The sequence below is a fragment of the Falco naumanni genome, chromosome 9 (assembly GCF_017639655.2).
Source record: "Falco naumanni isolate bFalNau1 chromosome 9, bFalNau1.pat, whole genome shotgun sequence".
In the NCBI taxonomy this organism is placed as follows: Eukaryota; Metazoa; Chordata; class Aves; order Falconiformes; family Falconidae; genus Falco; species Falco naumanni.
Genome location: NC_054062.1, coordinates 40,151,163 through 40,176,718, shown reverse-complemented (window position 1 = coordinate 40,176,718; position 25,556 = coordinate 40,151,163). Strand labels below are relative to the sequence as shown.

The window sequence follows — 25,556 nt, the reverse complement described above, 5'->3', positions numbered from 1 at the left end:
TTTGAGCATCATGATCACTCAGAACAGTCATATTAAGGTCTTTAAATGTAGTGATGCTGAGTCTGGTAATTTATCAAGGACTTCTGGATCTAAGCCTGAAGTTGAGGCAAAATACGTGATGTTGCTGTGAGGTATTGTCTCTATATACTGAAAAATTACTTCTGTGACCATGGAAAACGCCAGTTTTAAATCCAAGCCTCAGAAAAAGCTTTCAGAACACCTTGCCCAATAAAGCTTTTTCCTGACATTACAGTACTCGAAGGTGCTAATGCTACCCGAGTTCTGTGCGTGCTGTTCTTTTTTGTACAAATGAAAAAATCCACAAATTAAAAAATCCAGTGTTCCTGTTCCAGGTTGACAGGTGAGATGCCAGATTGCCTCTCTGAATTCCAGCCCTGGAAATTTCTGAGACTAATTTTGATGTTCTGTGTGAAAAGAATGTTTATATGGCATAGTTTCAAGAGATTTGATGCTTTCTTTTACAGTCCTACAAAATTTTTGCCATAATAATGATTTGATTACTTAATATAATCTAGGCCTATTTCTATGGAATAAATCTTAACTTCTTAGTATAAAACATCATGCAAAGATTTTTCTGGCTGAACTGGAAATGGACAATTTCTTCCAGTCCAGTAGTTCATGGTTGAGGGTAACTAAATTTAATAATATGTGTTCAAATGTTTCTGCAAATGGAATTTAAGGAATTATTAAAGAATAGATGGATGATATTGTTAGTGCAGGGAAAAAATGCAGAGTAGGTAAATTCAGTGTTAGACTGCCTTTCACTGAAGTGGCTTTTCAGTTTTTCACTTTTATGATAGGCTTACCTGCTGAAATGGTAAAAAAATACAAAAAACCGACACACAAACCGAAGTGTGGTGGTTTGACCCTGGCTGGGTGCCAGGTGCCCACCAAGCAGCTCCATCACCCCCCTCCTCAGCTGGGCAGCGGGGGAGAACAAAACAAAAGGCTCTGTGGGTCAGGACAGGGACATCACTCAGCAATTACCATCACAGACAAAACAGACTCAACCTGGGGAAATTGGTTTAATTTATTACCATTCAAATCAGAGTAGGGTCACGAGAAGTAAAAATCAAAACTTAAAAACACCTTCCCCCACCCTTCCCTTCTTCCCAGGGTCAACTTCACTCCCAGTTTTCTCTGCTTCCTCATCCCGAGTGATGCAGGGGGACGGGGGCTGGGGTCAGTCCCTCACACGCTGTCTCTGCTGCCCCTTCCCCCCCCCGGGGAGGGTCCTCGCACCCTGCCCTGCTCCAGCGTGGGTCCCCCCGTGCGTGCAGCCCCTCAGGCACACGCTGCCCCAGCCAGGGTCCCTGCGGGGTCACAGCCTCCTGCAGGCACCCACCTGCTCTGGTGTGGGACCCTCCCGGGCTGCAGGGGACCCTCTGCTCCAGCGCCTGGAGCCCCTCCTGCCTCCTCCTTCACAGACCTCAGTGTCTGTGGGGTTGTTTTTCTTACAGCTGTCTTCTGCTGCAGTTGTTGTGCAGGTGTTTTGCTTTTTTTTTCTTTCTCACTTTGTAAATACACTATCCCAGACGTGCTGCCGCCATCGCCGATGGCCTTGGCCAGCAGTGGGTCCATCTTGGAGCTGGCTGGCATTGGCTCCATTGGGCATGGGGGAAGCTTCTAGTAGCTTCTCACGGAAGCCACACCTGTAGCCCCTCCACTACCAAAACCTTGCTGTGCAAACCCACCGTAAAAAGCCAAACAATCAAAAAACAAAAAAAGCCAAACCATGAGATGTTCCGGTTTGTAAATTCCTGGACACTGTTCCCAGACTTCTCCTTTTAATGAAGGCGCTTCATAACTGAGCCTGAGATTTTTGGTGAAGCTTTCTAGTTAAAATTGGTTTGGGTGGGTTTTTTTGGTTTTTTTTGCCATTGTCATCTAAATTCTCTGGTATTTAGTTGGTGCAGCAGCCCAGTGAAGCAAAAGCCCCTTTCACCTGCGAGCTTGCCAGCTGCATTCTGCCAGAATGCCGGGGACCAAAGGTACTGATGAGACTTCACTAGATCTGAAATAATACCTGTGTCATTTCACTAGCTGGAATACACGATGACTCTAGTAAAGAGAAGCTTTTAATATTGGAGGAAAATGACTGAATTCTTGACTGTATTAATCAGTGGGCAGTTGTGTCCAAGAGAAATCTGAAATAATGACAACAAATAGTAAGGCTTAACCAAAAAGAACTTGTAGGTTTTGGTTTTCAAGAGGAAACCTGTCTCTTTGGGAGGATGATACACTTCTGGAAATAACTGTGCTATTGGTTTGTTCCTGTTTCTAAAGATCCCACCGTGGCTATCAGTAATTAGGGTGGTCATTAAGATTTCTAATATGTTTAACTTCTTAGCTTGTAGTCTCAGAATGCTTTATTTCCCATCTGTTCAGCTGGGACACCTAGGACTCCGTTAATGCTTGCTTTACTCCATTTCACTTTGGGCAGTGACAATTATTACAGAAAGTGACAGGCACAAAAAAAACCCAAAAACAAACAAAAAAATGCTGACTAAAATTAAACATTTCCATCTCTCTCTGTAGATTGACATAAACAGGATAGAGCAGTTGCCCTGAAACCTTCTGCTGAAGGAAGGTGTGAAGATATATAGCCTCTAACATGCTTATTTTATTTGGTTCACCTCCTTCTTTGCTATATGTCTCATAAGCAGTATAGTAATGATGAATTATAGTATTCCTGATTTAAATTATAGTAGTAGTTACCCTGTAATTGTAGTGTAAGTGTTGCAACTTAGCTTTTTACTTGGTAAATAGGTTCTGATATAGAACTTAACCTTTATGTCATGCATTAATTTTCCTTTCAGTGATCAGGATGAGATTCCTAAGATCTTTTTGAATAATAAAATAACTTTTGTAGAACAGCATCTAGCACTCAGTACATTTATGTTGAGCAAACTTGCCTTTTTTTTTTTTTTTTTTCTTTAGGTGTGCATCTCCTCAAAAATTGATTCACCTTAATTGGGTAAATATTTTTAGCTAGTTAAGAGTACATCAGAGTTCTCAAAGGTAGAGTCCTGTTTTGCAGACACTACCCTCAGGCACTAAATCAAAACTGGGTTGTTCTCCCCCAGGAAATTTACTGCGGTGTTGCCTTCTAATTGGTCTTTGAACATTTTCCCAATTTTAGTCAAGATGTGGAAAATTTATCTCAAAAACCAGAAATGCCTTGGAAATGGTTGGGTAGAGGAGAAAAGGCCTTATATGCTCGCTCCCATATTGAGAAAAAGGTCCAAATGCGCATCTTTTCTGCGAGGTAGGGGGGAACATCCTTACAAGAGAGAGCCACTGGGAAACAAGCTTCATTGGTGTCTTACCAAACCACTTGTCTCAGTGCTAGCTCAGTTAATGTTAACAGAAGGCTTCTGCCTCACACCCTATTTAGTCTAGATTTGAAAATCTGGGAAGTATGTATGCAGAGTGCTTTTAGGATACCTAGAAGGCTTCAAAGAGCTTTGTTCAAATAGAAGCATTCCAGATAATCTCATGAAACTCATCATAAAAGTATGTGATAGGCTAGCAACGTCAAAAAATGCAGAATTATTATATTGTAAGTAGGAGCTGAAATGTTTTTATCGGTAAGTTTCTTTGAATTTTAAATTACCTAATTTAAATGGAATAGCTCAGGATCACATAGGAGTAGAATTCAGACGAAGAAACTTCGATGATTTTAAAATGGTGGTTTAGTTGATACAGAGCACTGTTAATCATAATTAACCACAATACTAGCTTCAGATCTCAGTGCAAGGCACACATTGTGCTGATTTGGTGGGTGAAGACACATCTTGGCTACCTAGAGTGACTTGCACATTTATAAATACTGTAGTCAAGTGAGTTACTTTTTAGCTATTAATCTACAATAGGAGGGTCCAGTTCTGTTGGCCTGACTTTCTTTTGGGAATTGCATTCAGGGCCTGGCTTCTTCAAAAGCGTTCAGGATTTGTAAGGATACGCATCAAAGCAATTTGATTGCACATCATACAAATAAACTGGAAGCCAGTGGGCTGGGATGCAAGAGATTGATTCCGGTACATGCTTTGCAGTGGGCATCCTGCCTGCCCTGGTGGTGCCAAGCCTGTTGAAATTTACTGCAATTTAAGAAACTTTTGAGGCTTACTTTAAGAACAGTTATATCCCCCAGACTACACTAGGTAAGGTTGGTGTCCTTCCGAGTGCCATTAGAAATTTGTTTGCGTGATTTGCTTTTGATTGGCTCCTTACCTAGGTCTTGTTGACTGGATGTGAGTGCACTTGGGATTAGAGGAACCAATACATTCCATTTGTGGTTTTGCAGTGCAGTTGGCAAATAGTGACAGCTTCTCTGGAATAGATAGGTTTTCTAAACTGTTTATCAGTTGAAACAGTGCTTCTCTGTGCCTGTCTTTATTTCTTTCTTGAAATTTATGGTAACTTCTGGTTTGTGCCAAGTAAAAGAACATAAGCTGGTCTCGAAGGGATAATGCTTCAAATAAAACACAAGTTTAAAGAAAAAAAAAACCACAACAAGGACAAGAATTTAATTAGATCAGTGAATTGCAGATTTACACTTCAAAACTGAGTACTAGAACTACTGGTAAGGCAAGTATTGAATACATTGAAAGGCCACTTCAGCAGTTCCTTCTAGCTGACTCCTTTCTGAGCTGCTGCCCATATTTTTTTAGTACTCTTTATAGCAGAATAAGCAAATGCAAACGGGCTGCCTTCATGAGAAGCAAAGTCAGATCAATTCTTCGGTTCTGTAATTGTAGTGGGAAGTATTCGTCATCTAAATCTCTTAATCTCACACTTCTGAAGAACCCCATCTACTGTTCAATTCATCGGCTGCTCGGAGTTGTAGCAGTATGCCAGAAATAAGCACGTATAAAAAGTAACCTGGGATTCACGGGAGTATGAAACGGGAAGCGGTATCTTAACTTACACAATGGGCAAGAGGTGCTATAGTTGTGACTGTGTACCTTGTAACGTATCTTCTATGTATTGCGACAGTCCAGTCAGGGAACTTGAGCTCCATGCAGACCTGTGTTTGGTTTTAAGCTGATATTTCTGGTGAAGATTGTTGTTTATGTAACTTCAGAAGCTATACATGTGGAAATGTCAGATGCAAGAAATGCCCGAGCAGTTCCAAGAGCTTTTCAGTATGGTTGTCTCATTCCTATATTTACCTTTTACAGATCTTCTGGAGTTTTCAGAGGATGCATCTGGTGTGCTTGAAGGCAATAAGAAATCTACAAATAAACAAGGTGATAAATCTAAGGAAAACACCAGGAAGATTTTTAGTGGGCCAAAACGGGTAAGTAATAATACTGAGACCAAGACAATGTTCTTAATTTAATAAACTCTTCGCTATTGATGTTTCTTTCTAGATACATAACAGGGCTTTTGTCCCATTTTTTTTATCTGCGCTTGAGGTAATTTGTTGGCTTTTAAGTTTGTATCTGGAAGAGTAGAACATTCAAATGCAAAATTTTTGTATTGATCACTGGGAATTTCACTTCTTGGGTACGAGTCTGGTGTTGCCCAGTGGTAACACACAACCTAGATGCATTCCCTTCTAGATGATTGTTAAAGTAAAGCACTATTAAATGCTGTGTGGGTTTTTTTTCTTTTGTCACTGTCCCAAGAAATGTCTAGCGCATTATAGGATTGAACCTTTCTGAAAGCTTCAGATTTGTCATTGCTGTAGTCTTTATAAGGACAAGAGTCTTTTTATAGCATGTGGAAAAGTGTGATTTTCATGTGGTTAAAAAAAGTAACCTCCGATCCCACCCCCGTATACCCAAACTATGTAGTATCCAGTTTGAATTTGCCCTTTCATACTGTGAATGGGGCTTATTCATTTTGTGGTTGCTAGGTGTGGTTTACCTTACTTGTTGTTATAGGTTACTCAGTATTTCAAGGCTTGTAAAAATGTGTATGCAGCAAAAATTGTCTTTAGCTATTAGGTGAAAGTTTGCAATAGTAGGATCCATGTAAAATCCATTAAATGAAGTTTTTATGACTTGATTGTCCAGGATACCCATTTTTAATGCTTAGGGCCTTTTCATATACTTTTTGCATAATGCATTCCCATTGTGTGGTGAAGAAAGTAGCTGTCTCGCCACCCTTGCAATCTGCTACTGGTGTAATAAAAGAAAGAGGGAGCTGGAGAGGGAAATGCACTTTATTTCTCCTTTGCCTTTGAGTTCCGTAAGTTTCGCGAGACCCAGCAGTTGCATGTTATGATAGACTCTTTCATATGTATTCAGAATGTGTTCAGCAGTCTAAAAAATTTCTCAGAACTGGTAAAGATTGTTTTCCCTGTTACTTTTCCGAAAGAATTCTAGGAATTTAATCACACTCTAAAATTTCTCACAAAGGTAGATAATTACTTGGCTTATAAGGTAGTTTCACTTGAACTAGTTTTTTAAGGGTTTTGTTAGTCTTGCAGAACCAGATTTATTATCTCCCCAGCTGTGTTGGTACAGAATCATTTTCCATTTTAAAATGTGCGTTTGAGGGTGGAGGAGGGAGGACAAATTTTTGTTTCTCAAAACATGTGAGGGAGTGTTGTCATTTCGGAGGACACGTGACCAGTAAGTAGTGTCAGTTGTAATGCCCTTTTGAAAAGAAGTGTCGCTTCTCACTGATTTGTGACTTGGGACAGAAAGGGGGGCTCTTGCCTCCAGAGTTCGAAGTTATGCTATTGATAAGTGAGGAGGGTCTTTTCAGAACTGAAATAATATTTCTTGAAGGTGAGAGTCCCTCAGTTTCTCCTGATTACATAATAATTTTTTAAAAATCATTTTCCTATGAGTCAACACATTACAATAGGCTGAGGAACAGAAGTACAGGGAATGTAAATATAACTGTACCTTTTTTGATGTATTTTTTAGCAGTGTAAAACAGCTGTGGGTGTTCTGGTAAACATAGAATATTTTCTTAGTGTTTAAATATTTATATGCTTCAAATACTATTCCAGAATAGCATTTTATGTGTGCGTTTACTTTTTAGACTTTAAATACTTCAGGGTTTACATAAAAACTGCTTTAATTAATTTTGAATCTATATGTCATGAAATTATATGGGGGGAAAAACCTACAGCAATATCATACTATATGAGAGAAAATGGTTTCAACTTTAGGAAATTCTCAATTTGGAAAAAAATTAATTCAAGTGAGAAAGGTGAGAATTAAACAGCCTTTTTGAGCCTGTAAGTGATATAATGACCTAGAAATAGAAATTGCTGTAATTGTGATTCAGATTTTAAACTTTAATATTCTCTAATCATGTGACGGTTACATGGAGTTAGTAAAAAGGCTTGTAAAGCTTGTTCTGGTGGTAATTACAGATGCTGTAACTTTCTGAACTATAGATATAGACTCCTACTCTTAGTTGCATCTTAGGGGAACTTTCATTCTAGGAATGAAAAAAATGAACTAAAAATATTAACCTGGCCATGACTAAATAATAAAAATATCATCTCTGGAACTGCTTTGCTGTCTCAACATCAGTTTTATTTTTTGTTCTTGTAGAACTCTATCTTGCAGATAGAGTATTAATTGTTTTCTGCTAGGTGGTGGTGTTAAAGGTACGGCACTTTGCATCACACTGAGCTCAAAAGTAAATGGCTCTGTTACTCAGGAAGCAACAGGTAGTATTGTTAAACTTCAGTAGATCCAGAAAGCTGAAGTATTTTTTCCAATTGTTTTTTTTCCAGTCAGCAGGACTATTGCCTCTGTTTGTGCTTTTGAAACCTGACCATTGTACTCTAATCTTAAAGTCCAGTTCTTGAAACTTTGAGCATATGTGTAATAAAAGATTACAGACATTATTGACTTAGTGAATAACAGTGTTTCTAAAGATTGCTTTTAACATAAGGAGTCTCACTGAAGTCATTGACTATTCACAGGCATAATAACGACCATAAAAGTTGCAGTAGCATGTGCATTATGACAGGTATGTAAAGTCTCAACCAGAATTCTGCTTTTAAGTGAATTAAATCTCTATCCTGAGCCTGAGTTACAGGGGGACTATTATGTTCCGTAGCAACATAATTATGTACTTACAGTACATAAATATTGGCATTACTTGACTTGCAAATTATGGGTGTGAGACATACATGAGTAACATCTGCAAAAGTTTGTTTGCAGCTGTTTATAATTTTAATTCAACTGGTTCAGTAACTCTTGCTCTAGCATGTAAGTTTGGGAGCTCTGTGGGGCTGTGATATGCCCACCTGCTGGTCCCTTTGAGCTCTAGTTCTTCTACAGACGAAACTAATTCTCAATTATCAGGCAAAAAGCAGTAAGATATGCCAGAACTTTTTGTTGCTATGGTCCAAATCTACTCAGACTAAAGGCTTAAAAACAGGGACCATAAAAATTCTTCACTGAGATTTCTTGCTCCTGCCCCTCTTGCCACAGATTTGGGCTAGAGTCAGCAAGTGAGGAGAATCAGTTTTTGTAGGAGTACTCTGGAACAGTTCCCTGTGGTCTTACACAAACAGTGTATGTCTCTAAATAAGAACCTGGGGAAAAAAAATCCCCAAACTTAACCTTTTGATTGATCAGTCCTAGAAGCTGATGACACTGCCTGATATTTTTGTGCCAGAGCTGTACTGTCAAATCAGTGTTTCTGTTGGCCAGCATGTCATTAAGGACCACCAAATCCTCTGAACTGCAAATTTTCTGGCATGGCCCTCTGCTCTTAAACTGGAAATGTATGAGAAAGAGTGACCTGCAATTCTATGCTGATCCTAGTTCCTGTGGCCGTGGGAGGCCAACCAGGACAAGGTGATTACTGATTATCTTTGAACTTTCCAAGGTAAGAATGTAAATATGGTTGCAAATTGTAATTAAAATAATTATAATTAAAACGTATGGGAGCTTTTCAGCTTGAGGGGCCAAGAAGAGGAAAGGGAAGACTCTAATCCCTCTGTTGGGGCTCTTCGGTGCTGCCAAGGCATATGGGAAGACTTAAGTGTTGCCTGAAGTGGGACAAAGGAGGTACATCAGGAAAAGCACTGACTCTTTCAAGTAGATGTATCCAAAAGCAGTCCTTGTGTGTGTTTTCTCAAAGTAACTTGAAATTTCAAGGTATTAGATGAGTGGTATATCAGGATTATTTTTTTTTCCTGTGCCTAGAATAGATGAACTTTAGAAATGAGTCTTTTGGAATTCATTTCTTAGATGTTGGTATTTTTTGCATTGAGTATGTTTCATAAAGCTTCCATGCTAGTATTGACAGAATGCAACTCGGCGCATATAAAAGACTGAAATTATCTTGAGAGGATAAAAAAATACACTTTTTAATGATTGGTAACCTGAGGAAGAAGACACTCACCGCATGGACGGTCTACATGGGTGATGCATGGGCTATTGTTCAAACTAAAAACTAACCTGAATGCTAGTCTGTTGCTTGGTGATTCTGACTGCAGTTAAAATCTGTGTATTTCCCTTAAGTGCTTGCTTTTGCAATGAGAATTGAATGTTTATAAACAAATTTAAACTAGCTTAAATATTTTCTCTTATTCTCTTGTCTTTCTCTGGAGAAACTTCTCTAAACTCACGTGCTGAGGTCTTAGCTCTAGAAAACCTAGCTGTTTTGTGCCTACATTTCCCCATGTGTGTGCAGTGAATGGGAAGAGCAACATTATGTCAGTGTGCCTTTTTTTTTTTTTTTCCTCTTGTATTGTGCAGACATTGGGCTGTACTGGAAAAGATAAGGAAAAACCTCTTTGCCACTAACTTGATCATCATAGTGTTTCCTTCGGGCTACTCACTCAAGTCCTGGACCACGGAGTTTCCCATTCAAAGGACCTTCCTTGTTTTTAACAGTTTTTAACAGTGGCGTTGCTTGAAAGTTACTCTGCTAGTGTGGAATGCGTTTTTAAGGAAAAGCTGAGATAGTCTTGTATTATGCATTAAACAACAAGAAAAAAACCCAACTCAACCTACTGTAAGAGCTGGTTTTGTCTGAAAAAGACAAAAAATACTGACAGAAGTATTTGGTGAAGCTGGCTTTGGTCTCCTTTCATTCTACCTGCTCACTCCTGTTCCCTTGCTCCTTCAGTTTCCCGAGGTGGTTTGTTGATCTGAATTGAGGACCCATCTGTGTTTAGAAAACAACCCACTAAAAGGAAGCATTTAACATAAATCTCAGTCTGGTTCACTGCGAGACTGTAACCAATTGTATCCACTCAGTTGAGGGAAACGAAGAGAGATTTAAGTTGTCTTAACCTGGTTAAGTCAACATTGCAACTGAGAAATGCTCACTAAACACAGCCGGCGTTAGCAGGATTACATGCATTACTTTGATCAAGTGACATTAATAGTTAGTCATGACAGTAGTGTTGAATACATGAATGAAATCACTGCTGAATTCAGACATGGCTTAGCCAACAGACTGCTTCTGAACTTTGTATGCAAGGTAAAAACTTGATTCTGTCATAACCTTGTAAGTATTTGTTGCTTTTCATGTTTTATTCAAATTTTATGAATAACTGCTGTTTTGTGCCCGACAAGGTACAGAAATGTGTGCAAGGTTGTTCAAAGTGTGGGTTTTGGAAAGGTCAGTTGGAAGGATGTGTTAAGTCACTTCTGTGTGAAGATCACCGATTTCCAGCTATCAAGTGCTGAACCAGAAAAAAAAAGTGGTGGTGTTTTTTGTGGGTTTTTGTTTTTTTTACTCCTTTCTGTGTGACTTCAGTTTGGTCTGCAGCTAGTCTGTAATTCATTATTTAATTGCATCTTTCTTGTCGTGTAGGCAGGGTGGATTTTTTCTGTGAGTAGGTTGTTTTCATCGAGTTGCCATATTCCTGTTATAAATTTCAGGCACTCTGAGAAACTGTCAATCCTTGAAAATAAAGCTTACATGTGATCCTGTTGTTCTAATAGGATTTGCCGTAATACAAGTTTAAAGGTATAACCTGTGAGATCTTTTACAGGTTGATGTGAGCTTTTTCCACTGGTGCTTCACGCTGACTGGAAGAAGCTATAAATATCAGCTTGAAACAAATACTACGTCTAAGTTTACTTGAAGTCCAAGATGAAATACTTGTACCTGATCTTTGAAAGTGTTTTGAAATTGAAGAAGTACGAAACCATGCATGGCTCTTGGTTTGACTGAGTAATCTTATGGCTAATATGACAATGACGTGTGTGTGGGAGGGGAAAGAAACTAGGCTGTGCTGTGATCTGTATTTTTCCACTAAGCTTACATTATACTTCACAGTAGATGTTTATCAGAGACATCCTGCAAGTAACATTTATTTTCACTTGCCTGAAAATGAATCTACATTCCCCAAATTAAACTTTGCAAGATTTTTTTACATTTTAATTTTTTTTTTTTAGATTTAATATATGTGAAATTAAGTAAGTGCACTATCTCAGGTGGTTTTGGGTAATTATTTTTCTATAGCTTATTTTAGGTAAATAAGCTTGGAAAAGCAGCAGTAGAAGCCTAATTCTAAAGTTTTGCTGTATCAGTCGTGGCCCTTTCCATACATTTAGTGGTAGGACCAGAGTAAACTGGTCATAACTAATTTTAGAATGAACTGCTTGTCTTTATCTTGCATAACCTTTAGGGAAAAAATGTTCTACCAATAGGATGACAAAGCATTTTTTTTCAATGACAGTTAAACTGCTGATACTACACACATGGAGCTGCTGTGTGCATCCTAATTTAGGCTTTGAAAATCACAATTATTTTTTTTTTAATAGGAAAGATTATTAGTTGGCATTAGCTATTTTGACTCCAAGGAATCAAGCTGAATTTTGGCAATCAAAATTTTCTGTGAAATCTCTGGCTAGTATCAGTTTAGCGCTAAGCCAGCAGTCTGTTTCATCAGCAGTTTGACACACAGTGGTGGTCAGATCTGACAACATGTTGCTGCTTCTGCAGTACATTCATTTACGGGTTGGTGCTTCCTGCAGATGGTCTGCCCAGTCCTGAACTGAAGTGTTTTATGTGGGTTGTTTTTTTTGTCCAAAAACTTTTTTGGAATGATGCACAAGAGATGAGCTGTTCTAAGTGCTAACCAATTATAAACAGCATTTATATTTTAAGCAACTTTTATATTGCTGGAATAAAAATGAATTTTTTAAAAAAAGTAGAAATAAATCTGTTAATATGAAGCTTTGTTTTTTAACAAATCACGTATTTGATGTGATTATTTCACTTAACCTTTGCAAAACCAGATTCATCAGTAGGAATGTTTATTCAATACTGGCTTCCTAGTGCTGACCACTTAGGAATTTGTTTTTCTTCTGTTGTTGATGTAAATAGACAAAAACCAATTCTTAATTTTTAAGTTAGTAAACAGGATGCTAATCAGGACTGCCAGGTTTTTAGATTAGTCACCTAATTTGAAGAGTTAAGTAGCCACTGTAATTTTACTGGATTGAGTTGGGGCATAACACCTTGAAGCCATCTCAGGGTGAAAGCAAACACCGAGAGTTGGTCTGTTAACTTCCAAGATAATTGTTTGATGCTAATCAAAATTATTTTCTTCCCACTCCTTCATCTTAAACTGTGGTGAAGAAGGGTGTGTTCTGGTAGATGCTGAGCTGAGATCCTTCCACCTGGCACAACTGCTTCCTCATCTGCCCTCCACATGCAGCTGTTGGGTAGAACTGTGGTAGCAACGTTACTCGAAGCACATGTCTTCTCCTGTGCAATGTCAAGAAAGATGTTATCGGTTGAGACGTAGCTTTGTTCTGCGAAGGGCAGGGGTGCCAACTGCAGCGTGAAGGTAACAGGCAAAGTCCTTGTAGAGGCAAGAGGGACAAATGAAAAATAAGCATGGAAGCACTTCTCCCCTTGTGTGTGCTTTTCAGGAAGTGGAGAAATCAAATTGAATGGAAAATGTTTAATGTCACAGTGGAAACTTTTTGTGTTTTGTAATTCCACCTCCCACTGGTATTAACTCTTAGGCAAGAAGCAAAGATGCATTAAAACATTTTTGAAACCAGATTCTCTCTTGCATCTTCGCATCCCCTCCCGCCCCCATCAGTTGCGTAGTTCCCAGTAATTAACTCAGTGTTTTAGTAATTAGACAGCGCAGGATAACTGTGTAGGATAAATGTTACCTTGCGCAAGGCCTCAGTCCTGCAGAAAGTTCTAAAATGGGAAGAAAGCTGAAAGAGATTAAAATACACCAGTTTCATTTGCCAGTGGGAGCTTAATTTACATGCAGATGAATATGCAAAATTGTCTTCACAGCTCCCATGTACTGTATGAACATGGTTGGTTCACTCGGCTCTGTCTGTGACTCTTTTGTATATTAGATAATAGCATGATGCAACATGAGCACATCTTGAGAGTGTAACAGTTGGTGTTGAGGGCCCGGTGTCCCCATTGCACACGTCTGCAAGTTTGTACTTTCAGTTAGCTTGGTTGTGATCTGCTTTGGGGAATGCAGAGTAAGAGCTTCCATGAGGCAGGTGCTTTCTGCAAGACCACCTTCAAGTTTGGTTTAATTAGAAAGGAATCAGGTAAGTGTACTCAGAGACTCGGTGATGCAAACCACTGTGTTGTAGCTGAGGATATCTGGGAGTTTTATTTGAAAAATGTTTCACTGATCCAAATGGAAATGTTTATGTGGGCATGCTCACCTGCACACTCAGCCTAGCCATATGACCTCTGAAGCTGCATTGCTGTTGCAATTTTGTAAGGCTTTACTGTTAGTAGTTTGATACACTTTGAGTAGATTAGGATTAGCAGGGGAGTGTTGTGGGGGTGTGGGGGCTGTCTCTCCCTTTGTGTAGCAACAAAGAGGGCAGGAATTCTGCCTAACAATTTTTAGCAGGATGTGTTTGTCCTAATACAGTTACTTGTAGGCAGGTACAGGTTTTTCTCTTCTCTTGAAGTGATATGTTCCCAACATTGTGGTGGTATGTCTAAACTATTATGCCCTGTCCCTTTTAATTAGACTTCACATAGGTTTCAGGACAAATGAGTAGCCATAACCATATGGCTTCTGCTTCTGAGCTGACAGTTTTTGAGTACACTTACTGTAAGCAGCATACAGAACACCGCTAGCTATTTCTGTTAAAGAATGAATCTCACATTTATCAAACTGTCCGGTTTCTTCAAGATAAATTTTCTTGTTTCACTTGGGTGTTTGACCCATTGTCTTGTTCTGCCCTGTAGGCTTCCTTTTGAGCTTTGAGGAAGAAAAAACATTTTGTAGTTCTTCAGAAGTCAGATGCAAGAAGAACTTCAGTGACATTTTCTCCCTCCCCATTCGTTGTATTGTCTGCTGCTGATACTCTTTAACCTGGTCTGACTAACAACTTGTTGTCTAACTATGTGCATGCATAATTTTCTGTGTGTACTGCATTAAATAGCATAGCAGCTCACGATTCAGTGCTCCATTGCACCTAGAGGTCGTTTATTGGCATTAATCTGCTACTGTGATCCAAGTAATGGAGATTTGGTTCCCATTTTGAATGCTGAATAAATTATTTGGTCCAGGTTTGCCTCAGTTTTTTAACTGCTGTTGGAAACTGCTATCTTATCTGGAGTCCAAATTAACTTTTTTTGTGTTATATACACATGGCTCAGCCTGTGCTGAATTGATATTCCATCTTCCTGTTTTGAAGCATAATTTTTTTCTTTGTTCTGAGTGGATGCATATGCATTCCTTGTCAAAAGAAACAGTCCGTTATGAATAGTTCTGTGCTGTACAACGTACTTGTTCCCTTCTTCCCATTCAAAGTGAGACATGCAGGACAGACTAGTGTTCTTAATGGTTATGAATACTGAGTGGTAAATAATAATGTATTTTGGTTTATTGGGCTTTTTTGGAATTTACTTGTAGTTTTGATGGGCATCTGGCTTGTACACAGCATACAGCCTTACTGAATGCCCTTCAGATATAAAGGATTTCTTCAGATATCAGGATATCTGTTAAAAATACTTCTGGGTTTTCTTTTGCCATTGTCTTCTACCTTGGAATGTGTTCTTGCCTGCAAATAGCTGCTGTCTGTCTTGTTTTGCTAGTATTTTCAGCATGACTCATGTCCCTGGCTCTTATTTTCTGCTATTCTTGTATCTATGAATGGCAGGTAGTGCTGCATCAGTATGTGCAGAGTGCCAGCTCTTGAAAATTTCAGCTTTGAGGCTTTCAGGGATGGGAGGTTAAGCGTGACCCATAGTTTATGCTGTTTGGAGATGATCTTATAAAACTGACAGCCCTGTGCATTTTGTGAAATCCTTGGCATTAGTTCTGGGTTTGCATCTCAGTTCACCCCCCAGAACCACGTGCAGAGTCCACCAGTACAATATGCTTTATACCCTCACTGGAATATTTGCACTCTTCCAAACATCTGTCTGTGTGTAAACAGCTGTCAGTTCTGTACATATGAAAAAAGGAAACTCTTCTGCTATTCAGCAGAAGCTCTTACAGCTGATTAATATTGCAGTACTTACTTGCCTTAAGAACACAGGATTCAAAGGAGTGATGTACTTCCACTTGCATCTCTTCTAAATTAATCTTGAGAGGAAGAATTCTGAAGGAAAAGTCTCCATTATTTGAATAATCGCAAGATTTTCTTGTCTTCAAAAGAAAGTCAGTCAGTTTCTTAAATTACTGCTGCTTAAATATCAGTGTTGCTTCTTCAGGGAAGCTTGTTATCACAAGCATTTGAGTTGCCTTAAAAAAAAAAAAAAAAAAAACCAAAAAAAACCCCAAAAACAAAATGCCAAACAAACAACCAAAAAACCCCCCAAAAAACATCACCAAAACCAAACAAACCAACCCCTTTGCTTTTGTGCTCAAGCCCTTCTGTAAAGTCTTTGTTCACTAGCATTCATTTGATCTTTGATACTTTTCCTGGCTTGAGTTCTGTCACACAGTAATCTAAAGCAAATCTACATGGTGCTTACTGGATTGATCAGTATTGATGCGGTTTCTTTGCAGTTATTTTGGAAATGCATCTTCTTTTAGTGTTGTGAGGGAAAATATTAAGGTTGCTTTAAGAAATGATTGTAAAGGAGGGCTGTATTTGCCATATCCGTGTCAGTGTCGGTTGTAAGAGAGGCTCCAGAGTCTCCGCATAATGCGTAAGAGCTGATTAGAACATACTTCTTCAGAAAGCAGTGTTGTGTTCTTGCAGGTGTGTGTGGTGGTTAAGCTGCGTGCAGTCAGTGTGAGGCAGGATACCGGACCAGACGGTGGGGATGCTGAGGAGCAGTGGCTCCTGTCTAGTGAAATATTAACTGGGAAGGCACGGAATCGCAGGCAGAGTTGCTTTGGTCTGAAAGTAGAAGACATTACGAGGGATAGTGGCTAAACCTAACCTTCCATAGGTATTTGAGGTTTTAAATATATTACCATTTCCAGTTAGGGTTTAGGCTCTGTTACAAGAGAGCTACTAAATGAAGATGTCCTTTCTCAGAACAGGCATTTATTGGTGGCATTACTTGACTCTTACATAAAATGTGTATTTCTTCTATATTGTACTGGTGGTGCCTAAGGAAACTGTTAAGTGCCTTGTCAGAAAACACTGTGGGATGCCCTGGCTTTTGATTTGTTAAGGGATTAAGGAAAATCAGGGAAGAAAAGCCCATTTTTGACTGTTAAATAAAAAGGATGCCATTTTTGACTCGGGAAGCCTCTGAGCCCTGAGTATTTAGAAGGAATTTGTCTTTATCTGTCTGCCCTGTTGAACTTTCCTACGCATCAGCTGTTGCTCGCTGCTGAAGAAAACACAGTAATGCTGTGTGGACCTTTTGATTATGCTGGCGCAGCTGTTTGTGTCCTTTTGTTCTTACTCCATATCGAAGCACTGAACTTGATCTCTGTTATCTGTGCTTCGTTGCTGTATGCGTATGTATGCCACGGAGGTGCTAAATTTTGAAAAGCCAGGACTGCAGGCGCTCCTGTCACATAGTCAGCCAGGGCCTGTCCCCACTGCTGCCTGCCTGAGTTAAGGTGAGCTTGAACACCAGCGTGACCCTGCTCCCCCTGCGCCTGGCGAGGGCTGGCGTTGGTTTGTCGGGGAGCACGAGGCATGAGGAAAAAGGAACATGCGGATGGGGCAGAGGCATGTATCAAGGCAGCAAGTATGGCATGCTCTTCACTTAAACTTCATAAAAACGGGAGTCCTGCAGCAGCAGAGCCTGCCGTGGTCTGTGCCCCTGGGGCTTCTGCATCGAGCTAAGAGAATGGTGTAAGCCTAGAATCTGGCTGGGTGGGTTGCATCTCCCCACGGGGTGTGCTGAGCCCGACACTGATGTTACAGAGACCTGGAAAGCTTCTGTGCAGCATGTAGCTTCTGGACAGGAAATTCAGGAGTATTAATGTATTAGTATCCCTCAAGAAGGTATAGAATACTGTTTGAGGCTGTAACTGAGATTTGGGACTATTAATAAAGAATATCCTATGGTAACAGGACTTCTGGTAGCTGTAATGCAGTACGCTGTTGTCAGAATTGTACTAGTTAAGCTTCCCTGCAAGATTAAAAATAATTGTGCATTGGCTGATATTAACTGATATTACATATATATGTCTACTTGCATGCTGGTTACTTGATAGCGTGTGTTATTTCCTTGAATTATCCTGTATTACCAGGATATGGCACGCAGGAACTTAGGCCCTCTCTTCCCACTCTTAACGCGTTTGCTGCTGGTGTTTGTGGAACAGTTGTAATTTAAGACAAAAAAAATGAGTGTCCAGAAAATGGTCAGTGGTTCTTTTCCATTGCAGACATTTGTGAAACATTGTATCTTTCTCAATTTAAAAACCATCTTTGTTACTACCTTGTCCTTCCTTTGTTCATTTCAAACCCTGAGTCGGATTGTGGGTAGGAATCTGCTACTCTGAAATGTATAGGAGAAAAGAGAGTTAAACTTTTAACCATTTTGTCAGTAGTTAACTTTTTTTCAGATAAGAATCTATATGACACAGTCTTCTTATTTGTGAAGCAGCCTGAACTTAAAACTGTTTTCTCAGTTTAACTTTTTGAGCTTGGTGAGACTGTCAGGAAATTTGGGCAAGTTAGTGCTTCTGTTACTTGAGAAAGTTAAAAATGGAAATTATCAAGACCCTTATTTTGGTATTCTTACGTGTGGCTGTGGTGCCTACATGTGGCTGCTGAAGGACTTGGTGTGTCCGTTACCTGAAAATGTATTCTTTGAAAGGGCTCCCTGGGAAAACCATGTGGCCGTGGTATGTATGTTGCTGAATGGTACATGAGCACTGCTTTAAAAAATAATTTAAAAATCCAATTAAGTTTCTTATGGCCACAGCGAAGCTCACTGGGGGGGGAAAGAGGCTTTTCTCTTAAATGATTTAGGGCTTGACAGATCTCTTGGGCTTTGAAAACTCAGTAGCTGAGATTTTCATTCTGCTAATGTTCTTTGAAGTTTTGTTAGTCAGGGCTTTCTCTTCTTCTAAAGAATGGAAAGATGCAGCACAGTAGAGTTTTAACAGTAATACAGAAACTCTTGAACATATAAAATCTACTTTCTAGCTTTTGCCATGCCAAAACCTTCTTATACTTGATAGAATGGTATTCGGGCAGTGGCTGGTACTGGTAGGTTTGCTACACGTAGCTCCTCTGTGGGTGGTACTTGAGCCAGTAGTTGATATGTTCTATTCTGACTTAAAATTATTTTAATACAGAATTTTTTAAATTATATTTTTTCCATGTTGAAAATGTTATATAAGTTCATGTGAGTAGGTTATAGTTACACATTTCGTACAATATGAAGCAAGCTGGGAAACTGGGAAAACTGTAACGATATTAGTCTAGAATATTATTGTGCAATTAGATTGGAAAATTCAGATGTTAGAAGTATAATTCTGTCTTTGCTTCCTCTGAGAATTATGTTGTATTACCCAAAAATTCAAGGAACAGTAAACTTTGATGCTTTTTGATTTGCCTTGACATGTGTTCGAGCAGAAAGATAAAAAAGGCTTCTTGATTTATTAATATGGATTAAGGCATTTCATTTGAGTGTTGTCTATTCCTCCAAGCATCAAAGTCTATATCAGTTATACATTTTGATTCTAAACTAGTCATATTTTCTACTGACATGGTGTTCAGTAACATGTTTTTTCCCGGTAGTTGTCTGGTTTTGTCTGTAGGCAGGTTGCAGACCTTTTGTCTTTGTATAAATTTAAAAAGTAGAAAAACTGAAGAATTCTTGAAATGCATACACATCCTGTCTTTTGCCATTCGAATGGGTCTGTGTGTCTTCAAAACCATCAGATGCATCAGTCTTTCGAGTTTTCTGATACATGCGATACTGAGAACTTGTGTTGCTGGGAATACAGAAGAGGGGAAGATGAAGCTCATTTTACTTGTTTGGCTACATCATTGCTACCGTAATTTTTGGAGTATATAGTGACTACTGGTAAATTTGCTTAAAAAAATAACTTTTATTTTTATCTTTTAGTCTCCCACAAAAGCTGTATATAATGCTAGACACTGGAATCAGCCAGAATCAGAGGCCCTGCCAGCACCACCGGTTTTGAAAACTCCCAGTGTCCCAGTAAGTAGACTGACTTTTTTTTCAAGTTTAGTAAATCTCCTGTTAAGATTCACTGATAATTTTTGAAGCACAAGTTCTTGATACGTGGTAATGTCACAGTAATTCAGAATGAAATCCACTTTGTGATGTGAGCCATTGGGTATTTGATAGGAAAGAAATCATCAGTGGAAAGACTCCAGAGCAGGATCTTCCATATAATTTCAATACACTGATGCAAAAAAAATACTTTAATCAAGTTCAGTTCCCTAATCTGCTGAAGTTAATATTTCTAACAATGGGCTACCATCTTCTGTGAGAACCCCTAGGACTAACTTGCTCGTACCCATAGAAGTCAGCAAGTTGCAGGTCAAAAAAGAAAAACTTAAAAACGGATAATTTGTTTATTTTTCCTTTGTGGATTGTGAGTTGCTGACGTGAGTCTTTAGACACTATGAAAGAAACAAATTTTTCTGTATACAGCCAGAAATGCTAATATGAACATATCAGGTATAAGCATGTCTACAACAAGTAGACAAGAGGTGAAAACAGTTCTTAAAGTAACTTGTTCATTCAAAAATCAGTGATTATTCCAAGGCTTAAGGTAATTGTTTTATAACTCTTTTGAGAGCCTGAGAATCCGGGGTCTTGGACTTAAATACGTGTAAAAGTTGTTACTGGTTATGCTAAGAGAGCATTGTACATTGTCGGTAAACTTAATTTCATTTGGTGCCTTGCTTACAGTACTTGCCTGAGAACAGAAGATCAGAAAGTAGATATTTTTGCAGTGATACGTCTTCAGCTGTTGTCACCGGTTTCAGTTTTGGTTGTTGGTGTTTTTTTGGGGTTTTGTTTTTTTTTTAATTCCATCTGTGTGTGTCTTGTTCTGACACCAGCTCCTTTTTGATTTGTGGCTGGTTTTGGTTGTATCATCACAGTATTCTGAACAGCCTTCCTTCATTGTTAACTGGTCTGCCTGGAAAATGATGACTAACTTAAAAATAACCATTACCGCTAGTGTTTGAGGAGAGTGCAGAAATTTCAGTCCTGAGTTTCTCCTAATTCCCTTCCTCAATTTAGATTTTGTGTATTTTAACCAAAGCATTTGTTGCTTACCGAGTCTTTATATTAGTACTGATTTTTGTGAAGTACTCTGATAGCTAACTTGACTCAGGCAAAATCTGCCTTTTTCTCAGACAGATTTTGAATATATTCTCTTCAGGCTATGAAAATGTCTGTCTGCGTCATTCATATTCAGGCAAGCCATTTTGTTTTCTGTCCAACTTCTGCTTTGTAACTGGAACCTTCAAAATAGTAATTCAGAAATACGGCAGAGGTTTGACTGAACAAACCAGTTAGGGGAATTCACTTGTATCTGCTCCTCTTGTTATGACGTACATCTGAAGTTAATTCAGTCACTTCTTTTAACCTTGATTTACATGTGTATGATTAAGATTTAAGAGTTACAAGATAAATGAGTCTTGATCTAAACGTCCAGTAATTCCTGCACAGATGGTCCTTCCTCTTTAATTTCTGTAGAAATTTGTTACCTGAAGATCTGCATAAATTTGTCTTAGATTTACAGTGAGAAACCCATGCAAACTGCTTAAGCCAAGTACTCTTTTTTCTTATGGCCTCTGCAAGCTCCCTTGGAATTTGCTTTGAAGGGGAAGCCATTAACCAAGACTTGGATGAGATACTTCAGTAGATCTGCTGTGTTCACAGACTGATAAGATCAGAATCCTCCAGTATCTGCTTTATGTAAACCAGCTTTTCAGCGTGGTTTATTAGCATTTTGCCACTGGAGCTTAAGTGAGCAAATACAGAAGTGCTGCGCAGTGATAGAGGCAGCATGTAAAGAAAACTCCATTAGTGGAGCAGGTTGTTTTGGCTTATATTTTCATTTTGACTGTCAGTGTACAAGAACGCTTTCTCTCAGAATATCCCCTGAAGTATGTAACAGTTACATGCAGGCATGGGGGGTGCATCTAGTTCCATTTTTTTCAGTCACACTTTAAAAAAACCTCATTTTTCTAAGCAAGGAAACTTACATTATTTTTTTGTTTGTTTTGGTTGGTTGCATCATCACAGTTTAACATCACATTACAAAAAAAAAAAAAAGTACATGAGGGTGAGTAAATGACCACTGGCATTGGCACTTGTACATTTTAAATTGAGCATTTGGAGGTCTTTTTCCTGTGTGCCTTGTTTTCTGTAGCTTGCTTTCACATCTGAATTTGTGCCACAGTAGTAATACGAAGATAAGCTGACACTTAAGCTTATACCAGCCTCAAACTAATACAGAGGAGTAGCTTGAGGAGAAGCTTGTAATACTTGCCTGAGATGGCTGGAAACTTGTCACTAGTTATGCTAGACCTAGCATCAAGGTCTCTACTACCAGCTGTAAGCTCAGAATAGGTTTTGCTGTATATCATGCTATAATATGTTGTTTCCATAATATTAATGACACAAATGTGAATAAGGCTGGTGTACAGAGAATACCACGAATTTACAAGAGCATAACTCAACCTGTTTGAGGCATGCATATTGCTTCTTTTATGGTGCTACAAAATTTCGATAGTTAGTCTTCCACCCATGAATACAGTTTGGAGTATCAGGTTGGAGAGGTCGATTTTCTGTTACCCTAAGTAGGGTAGTGTGCAGTAGCCTCCAGTAGTTACAGATGAGAACAGTAGGCACAGAATTTTTCAGTCGAGGCTGTGCTGAGGCAATGACTGCTCAATGCTGTGCTTGTATCCAGACCAGTGTACTTAATGATGGTTCAGTATAGCAACCAACTGGAAGCTCCAGTATAAAGGGGGTGAGATACTTGTAAGTATCAACAAATAATTGTTTTTAAACACTGAACTTGCTTGGTTTACTTAAGCTAAAGCTTAAGGAACCAGTGTAAAGAACTTTTTTCCCTTCTTTTTTTAATTTCAGAATTCCACTGGAGCTTCCTGACTACTTTAAACTGGTTTTTGTATTTAAAAATTAATAATTTGTGCCATCTTCTTTTTATTTTTCTTTAAGAGTAGGTACATTATCACAGAGCTTAGGTACATCTTGGTAGTGTAAGGCAAGGACTAAACAGTCCCAAAATGTGAGTTTGACAATTGCACACCTGTACTGTTTCCTGATGTATTTAGTGTATGTTTACATGCTCAAAACATCTGCCCATTTTAGCACTTTCTTATTAATAGGTAAGGCTATCTTCAAAGGAGGCAATTCATAAAGATGATGGAGTTTTTAAGGCTCCTGCACCACCTCCCAAAGTGATAAAAACTGTGACAATACCTACTCAGCCCTACCAAGAGATAGTTACTGCATTGAAATGTAGGAAAGAAGACAAAGAAGTAAGTATTCTTAACACATTTTTAAGATAAAGAATTATTGGTAATCCTAAGTACTGAAGGAACAGTGTCAAAATGAAATTTGGCTTTCCTATTAAAGATAATATTTTTTATCTAAATAGTTGAATGGCCTTCATTAACTTCTTAATGTTTCCTTGCACTCGAAACTGAATAGATTTTAAACTGTACTTGTTAAGGTTATAATCAATCCTAAGAGCAGCTTAACTAGGTCAAAATATTTGTCTTTTCCAGTTATACACTGTTGTTCAGCATGTAAAGCACTTCAATGATGTAGTGGAATTTGGTGAAAATCAAGAGTTCACAGATGATATTGAGTACTTGCTAAGTGGATTGAAGAGCAATCAGCCCCTAAACACACGTTGCCTTAGGTAAGATATCTTAATGTAAAACACTGAACTTATATTTAAAAGAGGTGTTGAATTAAATATTTGTCAATGAAGTGACTGTGCTTTAAAATGTTGTTTGAGTGGTTACCTGGCAGTTCTTTCATAAAGAAAATAATCATCAAGATGATATGTTGTTTAATAATCAATAGTAGTATGATTAGGAAGATGAAATAGAGAATTGTACAGTAAGAGACAGCTTCAACACGCTTGTTCTCCCGTACAAAAAACATATTTGCTATAAATTAAAAAAGTATTTTTTGATAACTTTTCTTTGCTTAGCGCAGTCTTATGTGTGGTGTCCGTTTTGGTTTGTAATACAAAATTCAGTTCTAAAATGAAATTTCTAAAACTGGAAAGTTTGCTGGCTATAATCTAGAACTGATGCAATATTGAGATACTGTTTAACTCCAACTGTCTCTTCTCTTCTGTTGATAAATAACAGAGCTAGCATCCTATTGTGGCCTCAGTGTTAATAGGGAGCTTCCCTAAGTTGTCTTGAACTACTCATTGCACTCTTAATATTCAGGTTACACATTCTTACAAAATGAGTGCGAAAAATGCAAGTCTTGCTTTGAAAATATTTATGATAATGGTGTCCATTCCCTGGATATAGAAGTAATTAGAATGATATTCTGTAACCACATAATAATATTTTTTTATTTCTCTTAAGCAAAACTAAAATGGTGGAGAAGGAAAAACTTGAATTCACAGAGACAGGGGATGAGGATACTGTACTTTGACATTTGACTGTGGATGAGAAAAATCTTTAATGCTTTTAAAAGAGCTGTTTAAAGAATTTATTCTTTGTGTTCCTCAAAAAGTAGCAATGAATATTGTTGCTGGAGTATAAATACAAGAGATTTATTACCCAGTTTGAATGTACAGTATGACAAGAATAAATTAGTACCATAATGGCAGTTAAGGAGCATTTTTCATGCTGAGTGCGCTTAATTTGCTCACGTGGCAAGCTTCCTAAGATCTTAAACTACTTTTTTACTTTCCCGATTTATATCGTGGAATGTAACTTGTATAAACACCATAAATTTTTTTCTTTCAGTTAGCAAATATATTTTTCCAAAGGAAATCTATGTGAAAGGATAGGAATAGACGTAAAAGAATCAGAAACTGGTAGGTAGGCTCTAACTGGTGCTGTTGTGATTGGAGACAGAAAGGCCACTTGTTCTTTCAACACCATACTACATGAATCTTTTATAATAAGATTCCTCAGTAGTCATTGAAGACTTGATTGCAGAATCACTCCCACATTGCTCCACATTTAAAAGCAATATATTTTTAATAGTCTGTATGTTGCCCTGTGCTAGAAATAGCAGACAGCTTGCTAGTAAAACTAGGGGAAGACTTACTTCCACTTTTAAAATAGAACCGTTATGCTGATCACTGATTAGACTAAAGATTTTTTCAGGCTTTTCCTGAAATTTATAGTCTTTCTATCAACCATAAATGCAGCAATAAATATTGAAAATGTTTAGGTTTTTGTAAAAGTATTGACAGGCATAAGCAGGACTAGTCAGTCAATTAGATAACCGCTAGATAGCGGTGGAAGCTCACGTTTATAATTTCTAATAATGCCTTGATCTGTAAGCTTTCCAGTGCCTCTAAATCAGGGCTTCATGCTTAATCCATGAACATTTTACTTTAACTATTTGAAATTATTTCATCTTTTGTTTGAAAGAAGCAAGTTCAGGGTGACCTTTGAAATCCTGTCTTTAGCCAACCTGGAAATAAAGCAGACACGATTTGGTGCTGGTAACCAACTGATGAATAAAATGCTGCCCTGATCACCAGTTACAACTTGCCTTATAACAAGTTTTAGAAGCAACATCCCAACAGGTTCTGTCAGAGTCTGAGGTATATGGTCAATCACATTTTGTAGACTTGTTTGTCTGCCATTTCTGTAAATGTGTTCATTTTAGCTGTTCTAATCCAGAATTAATTATCTCTAGTGTAATCAGCTTGGCGACAAAGTGCGCCATGCCCAGCTTCCGAATGCATCTGAGAGCACATGGGATGGTAGCCATGGTTTTCAAAACACTGGATGATTCCCAACACCATCAGGTACGGATACATTGTGTATTTCATCAAAGTTTGATGAAACCAGTCTAGTTTGTATGAATTTTTGTGTACGCACATTCAAGGTCAAGCATCCAGTATAGTGTGCGTTTGGGATCTGTGGCTCCGTTTTAGTAATCTGTAGTGAAATGAAAAATAATAGCACCTGCATTCCAATGACAAATTCCCTTTCCACTGTTTATGTGCTTCTGGGTTTGGAAATTCTTTTAACAGTAAC

At 38.4% G+C, this 25,556-nt stretch overlaps 1 protein-coding gene across 5 annotated transcripts in view; it reads left to right on the top strand.

Annotated features, from left to right (window-relative positions):
• The window catches only part of WAPL (WAPL cohesin release factor), a 159,810-nt gene that overhangs the window by 111,472 nt on the left and 22,782 nt on the right, over nucleotides 1-25,556 (top strand). For 4 of the 5 annotated variants that reach the window (XM_040607165.1, XM_040607164.1, XM_040607166.1 and 1 more), the window contains 5 exons: nucleotides 5,205-5,323; nucleotides 19,417-19,512; nucleotides 22,692-22,844; nucleotides 23,094-23,230; nucleotides 25,213-25,324. In XM_040607165.1, the coding sequence (XP_040463099.1) occupies nucleotides 5,205-5,323; nucleotides 19,417-19,512; nucleotides 22,692-22,844; nucleotides 23,094-23,230; nucleotides 25,213-25,324 (617 nt within the window). The remainder of the gene's footprint in view (nucleotides 1-5,204; nucleotides 5,324-19,416; nucleotides 19,513-22,691; nucleotides 22,845-23,093; nucleotides 23,231-25,212; nucleotides 25,325-25,556) is intronic. The other variant, XM_040607168.1, reaches the window with a different exon arrangement.